Source organism: Grampus griseus, assembly GCF_964374135.1.
Source record: "Grampus griseus genome assembly, chromosome: X".
NCBI classification, from domain to species: Eukaryota; Metazoa; Chordata; class Mammalia; order Artiodactyla; family Delphinidae; genus Grampus; species Grampus griseus.
Genome location: NC_138999.1, coordinates 63,091,184 through 63,097,689, shown reverse-complemented (window position 1 = coordinate 63,097,689; position 6,506 = coordinate 63,091,184). Strand labels below are relative to the sequence as shown.

The 6,506-nt window shown below is 42.4% G+C and overlaps 1 protein-coding gene across 1 annotated transcript; it reads left to right on the top strand.

Annotated features, from left to right (window-relative positions):
* Nucleotides 1-217: 217 nt before the first annotated feature.
* Nucleotides 218-6,059, top strand: NEXMIF (neurite extension and migration factor; the record flags this gene model as incomplete). Its single annotated transcript, XM_082680982.1, has 3 exons — nucleotides 218-296; nucleotides 994-5,368; nucleotides 5,966-6,059. The coding sequence occupies 3 exons, from the start codon at nucleotides 218-220 to the stop codon at nucleotides 6,057-6,059; spliced, it is 4,548 nt and encodes a 1,515-aa protein (XP_082537108.1).
* Nucleotides 6,060-6,506: the final 447 nt, after the last annotated feature.

Here is a 6,506-nt window from a genome sequence, read left to right as displayed (position 1 = left end):
AAATTGACTTATATAGTAGGTATAAAATATGAAACAAAAACAATAGTGGCTATGAAGCCAGTCTGGAAATAGGTAAATTCCATTGAACATTTTAAAACCTCTCTAGCTGAAATGAACTTAAAACAGAGAAGAAAATTTGATGACTGATATTATGTATTTGAAATGTGCAGGTTGGACAGCATTTGGACTTGGAATGAAACAATAAGAGGTTCCATTCATGGATAACCAACAAGATAAGGCTGTTGTTGCCTCAGCCAATGGAGAAAACACTATGATTAATGGGGTCAAGGAAAATGGTAAGGGAATTTAATTGTGGTATGTAATATTTCTCCCAGTAGTCCTTTGTTAGTACTATAGATTTTCGGTATCCACAGAGCTGGGGCAAGTTAAGTCTAGGATGCCTCTGAGATAGGAGTTAATCCTAAACTTTATTCCACCAGATCTCTAACTGGACTAGAAGGGTCTCTAAGAGGTATCAAATCCAACCCCTTTGCTCTCCCAAATCATCTCTATCAAATGGATACTTAAGTTCCTCTAAATTCCTGGTGAATTAGAAATATGCTCTGATGTGAAGTTTGGAATGTTTAGACTCAGTAGGAGCTTCCAAAACATAGGTGAGGTCTGAAGGATAGGACTATGCCTCATAGTTCAAAACCATGAATATATCCCATCTCAGCATTTTCCCACCCTGAAAGATTTGACTTTCCAGTTGATCAAGCAATCCAATTTTTTCCTCATTTCTGAGGAGAGTGCCATGTGTGTCTGAAGAAAAAGCTGAACCTAAAAAATATTATTTTTCACTCGCATGAATGTTCAATATAAAATCAAGGTTGTTCTTTAACTCTGTAGTTTCTACTTCTAAAGTTAGAGAAGCTGAAGCTTAGATTTTATATCATAAGATCAAGTACCAGAAACTGATCAAGAGAAAGAGAGTTAATGAGTCTGGTCTAATACCTTTAACTTTATTTCTGTCATTTTTCCCCTTTTCTCTAGATTCAGAGGACCAGGATGTGGCAATGAAGTCATTTGCAGCTCTAGATGCTGCTACACCAATCCAGCCTATACTGGTGGCTCAAAAAGAGAACCTGATGTATCCCAGAGGTCTCCTGCCTCTGCCCTCTAAGAAGCCCTGTATGCAGAGCCCTCCCTCTCCTTTGGGCCTGATTGAAGCACCTGAGCATGCTGCTAATAGTGCTTCTGTGAATGCCATCTCCCTTACATCTGGTGTTTCAAAAGGCCTGAACACATGGTCACTGCCCAATGAGTGTGAGAAAGCTCCATTTGCCATAATGGAGCCTGCAGGCATGTCAGCTCTGAATGGGGAGTGCCTCATGCAGCCAAGCCGGACTTGCTTGGGCTGCTTCATGGAATCCAAGGATGCAGTAGATCCTGAGCCAGGGATCAGTCTAAAAGTCAGTGATCTAAATAGGGATTATGAAACTTGTGCAGTCTCTGATATAGGGATTCAGTGTATTAATGCTGGAGAAAACATGAAATATGGAGAGCAGCTGCTCTCAGACCAGCTCCTAGGCTTCCCACTGCACAAATCAAGGGCAGGAGATAGACGAGAAGCCGAGAAACCTGACATTGACTTGGAGGACCCAGCTCAGAAAAGTTATTATGAGGCATTACTATTAGATAAGTGCAATACGGAAGAGGCTTTGCTGGCAAATTCCAATCAGGATTGGGGTTACTTTGAGACTTTTATTAGTGAGAGTAAGATTGAACTTCTTGACCTCTGTTCCAAGAATGAGCTGTCTGTCAACCTGTTCTCTGAAGAAGATGTGGATAACTACATGTTCGATGATGATGAGTCAACACTGGGCAGTGATGTCTGCTCCCTGAAAATTCGATATGAATCCTTCCAGGACAACGTTCGAGACAAAACCACCCTTTTGATGCAGGAGGATGCCCAATTCAACTTTTTTCCCAGTGTCTTCACTACCTGCCCCAAGCGGGAGTCTAAGAGTGGGGCCCTGAAGCAGAGCAGTGATCTTTCCCAATTCAAGGTCCCTGATGTGAGCATTATCTGGGGGGAGGAAGATAAAATCTTGGACAAGAAGAAAGGCAAAGAAGAAGGCCAGGAAGACAAAGGTGTAGAGAAAAAAGAGGCAAAGGATAATGGAGAAAAATCTGCCTTAAATAAACCATGCAGTGGACCTGAAGTAGGGCAATTTAAGAATCCAAAGCAAGGCCATCTTGCCAATTCCTTGGAGGCATCAGGGAATTTTAGTGATGACAGTTCCTTCATTGAGGTCTCTTATGATGCCATGGGGGAGATCAAGGACTGTAGCCGCTATATGGCTCGGGACACTAATTCTGGCAGCTCCTCCTCCCAGCAGAATTATGGGCTGCGAGCCAAGAGAAAAGTCAGGTATAGTGAAGATTATCTATATGATGTTGACTCACTAGAGGGTGAAAAAGTAAATGAGAGGAAGGAATGGCTGCCAGGTGGTTGTAAAGAGGAAGATGATGATGAATGGTGTCCCAAAAAGAGAAGAAAAGTAACTCGTAAGGAGCCCCCTGTTATTATCAAATATATCATCATCAATCGTTTTAAAGGTGAGAAGAACATGCTGGTGAAGTTGGGTAGGGTGGATGCCAGTGAGACAACAGTGAATTTGAGTGAGACGCAGCTCAACAAATATTCCAAGCTGGCCCCCTTGAAGGGCTTCTGGCAAAAGAAGAAAAAGCAGAGAAACAGCAATTCAGACTCCAACAAAACACCCTTATGCCAAAAGCAAAGCTTTGAACCAGGTAGCTTTGAGGTGTCATTCCTGCCACCTGCTCGCAAACGAAAATCTAAACTTGGCAACAGGCACAGGATTCAAAGAATCCCATCCATGGAAACTTCAGCAAGTGGTAAGCAGGTTTCATTCTGCAATGATGAGAGGCAAGCTAGTAGTCGTAAAGAAGATGGAGGCCTGAAAGGTACACTGAAGTCAGCACCTCTGGCTGCCCCCAGCTGTGCAAATGGATCACATTTAAATGACATCACAGGCCCTGACTCAGTGAAAGTCAAAGCCCAAGATGCACAATTTAAGGGGCCAGAGAGGAAAGTGCTCAACAAAATCAAATTTAAAAGTGAAGCCAGGTTAAAATCCAAGAAAATCAAAGCTGGGCAAGAAAGCAAGCCAGTTGTTCAAATGACCCCTCTTTTGGGAGACCAATCTTCCAAGGCTAATTCAAAGAATGAAGCTATTCCTGGGACCTCAAACGGTTCACATCTATCTGAATTTCATGAGACAAAGGTTGCTAAGAATTCTACTTTCCTACCAACCACTTGCTCTTCTGAAATGCCTCTATCATCTGCTCATGTTGCCAACAATATACCTGTTATCCCTGGAGGGTATTTGCAGACATTGTTAGATGCTTCTGACTTGTCAAATAATACTGGCATTTCATACTTCACTCAGCATTCTCCAGAGCAAAATGAAGTCAGCCTCACTCAAACAGAAAAATCATTTGTACCTCTCCAGCCTGCCCAGGACTGTGTGCTTTCCTCGCCTTCTGAGTCTGAGCTGCTTCAATCATCCCAAAACTTCAAAATGGAATCAAGCAACTATGGAAATGTGTGGCCCAACAAACCTACTTCTGGCACCCAGGAATTCATGGCTGCAGTCTCACGGGAGATAGCTCCAAACCAATCATGTGAATTTGGAGTCTCCCAAGTAGTTTCCATGGAAAATAACCTCACAGCTACAACATACAATCCGATCTGCCTCAGCAGCAGTGGCAGTAGTTGCAACAAGGTCCTGTATGCGTCTGTGCAAGACACCCAGCTCTCATCTGATGACTCTTATCAATTATGTCACTTTAATAATGGAGAGACCTGCTTTCCTTTCCAGCAGGGTCCAGTGAATATGGATGATGGGCGGCTCTTTAGCTTTGATTCCATGGCCCCACTCTCTGTCAACTCAAGCAATTATTGCTCCTTAAGCTTGAAGTCTTGTGAAAAGGATGGTGATGATGATATCACTGATGACTTCCTGGCCCACTGCAGCCCCAAGCTGGTGATCCAGCAGAGCATTGATGAAATAGCACCACTAAAGGAGTCTACTGACCTCCTGGATATCTCCAACTTCACTCCTGACAAATTCCGCCACTCTTCCCTCTCAGAGATGTCCCCACCTGACACCCCCAGTCTTTCCCCTCAGATTACCAGATGTGAGAGTATCAAGACACTAGGAACACTAAAGGTGTTCCAAGAGGGTGTCCCAGGAATACTGGGCAATATGGAAAAAATCAAATGGGACTGCAGTACCCTTTCACGGCAGGTCCAAGTGGATGATGGATTTACTTTAAATAACCATCAGTTTCAGTTCCATATGTTCAATGATGAGGATTCTGTCAGCCTGCTCCAAAAAGCCCCTTGCTTATCAGCGTTTAATGATCCATCTGGTCAAATGAGTACCAACAACAAGGTGTCAAAATCAAGAAAGAAAAGTTCACCCAACAAGAGTGGGGCTACGAACCAAAGCTCTTCTCAGAAAAACAACAGGAAAAAAAACCCCAAAGCCAACAACAAAGGGATTGAAAAACCACCTGGCAAAACCTCCCGCCAGGTCCCTAAGTCAACAAAGAAAGGGAAATTCATGGCTGCAGTCAATGGAGAGAAAATGCAAATTGGCATCGGTCGTGGAGGAGGCCAAGTCAACAGCATATCCTCCACAGGGAAGACTTTGACTGAATGTATCCAGCATAGTGGCCCTGTGGCCTCTATGAAGATGCCAAGTCAGAAGGGACTTTCTGGAGATTGGTCTTTGGGGAAGGAGAGCAGCCCAGGCTGGAGTGACATGAGCATGGGCACCAACACCAACAACCTTCTGGATGATGATCAACGGGAATTTCAGGAGCCTTCTTATATCTTGTCCAACATTGCCTCTGGTATGGCAGATGTGCAGAGATTCATGATGGCCTCCATAGAGCCCCTTTGCGAACCCATGGAGCACCATGGAGACCCCAATATATTCTACTCCCCTGAGTCCAATAGTCTAAAATTAAAAACCCTCAAAATATTGGCTGGGACACCACAGGAATCTAAGAAAAAGGCCAACAGTGGCTCTCCAGGAGCCACTAAGAATCACAGGTCCATCAAGGGTGTGAGTAAAAGCAATGGGAAAGCAGCGATAGGTGATCCTGGTCGTGCAAGCATGTCTGGTTATAACGAGGACTCTCGCTCTTCCTTCTTTGATAAAAAGTATAATAACCTGAGCACTTTAGGCAATAATGGACCGACACACAAAAAGTTATATCGTCACAAAACCAGCTCCAAGGCCCTGAGAGATGAGAAGTGTAAGGGAAAGCGTATGGAGCGAGAACAGGTCCACAAGGATGAGGCTGGGACAGCTTCTTTTGAAAAACTGAGGTAATACTGCATCAAAATGGCTGAGATGATGCACCCTTAGCTTTCCTACTCTGCTAAGCCCGCAGTCCCTCATTTTTTTCCCTCTTGAAAGCAGTTTGCATGAAAGAAACTGTCCCATTCCCTTCTTTTTCAAATTAAAACGAAAAGAAAAAAAGTGCATGAAAATCCCTATACCTCTAAGCCACACAAAAGATTGGGCAATTTTGTAGTGGCTTGACTAGGGATAAATTCTGACAAGGCTACTTTTTCTGCTAGTCAGCATTAGTTTTTACTTACTGAGAAAATACAACTAAAATATGCTCTTGAATGACTTGGGGAAGGGAAGGACTTTGCAGTGAGAAAATTTTTGAATAACAGAATTTAAAAGTTATATAGACAAAAATGCCAAGATCATTTAAGCAAAAAGAGCATAATTTGGAAAACAAAATCTCATCATTTGGCAATTAGGAGTGCTTTCTAGTGGCCCCTGCTATTTGTATCTTTTTCTGCATCGTACGGCATCTAGTATGATGTAAACAAATTTAGATTGTATGATCCCTTTGTGGGACATACACTAAAGCTAACTAAGATGGCATAAATTGTTTGGTTTTTCTGCAGGGATTCCGACTACAATCTCCTAAAAGCAGAAACAGCATTTTGGGTTTTACCTGTGTTTGAAGAAGAGACTCCCATTTTCCAGAAAGACATTTGATGTTTGTGTTTTATTTCTTTCAAAATATGCCTTGTGGTATGTATGTTGACATGTAAGTGCTTAAAGAAAAGAATTTTAAAGTGTGGGAATAAGTCTTTGGAAGCAAACTTTAATCTGATGTTCTATGTAAAAGACTTTAGAAGTCATACAGTTGCACAAAGTAGTTTATGCACTGTTTACCCAAGGGGAAAGGAAGTAAAACATTGTGCCAAACTACAAAAAAGTGACTGTATTGTATATATTTTTACTTCTATATCAACATTTGGTTGTGAGTATTTGGGGAGCTTGTCCCTGTTAATTTACTAGAAACATTCCAGTGATTCTTGCTATTAACCACCCCCACTTATGTGGATAGCACCTGTAGATCACAGTGGAAAAATATGTTGTGTTACACAATTTACCAAAACTTAAAGGATACTGTTTGAAATGTGCCAAATTTCCTTACCT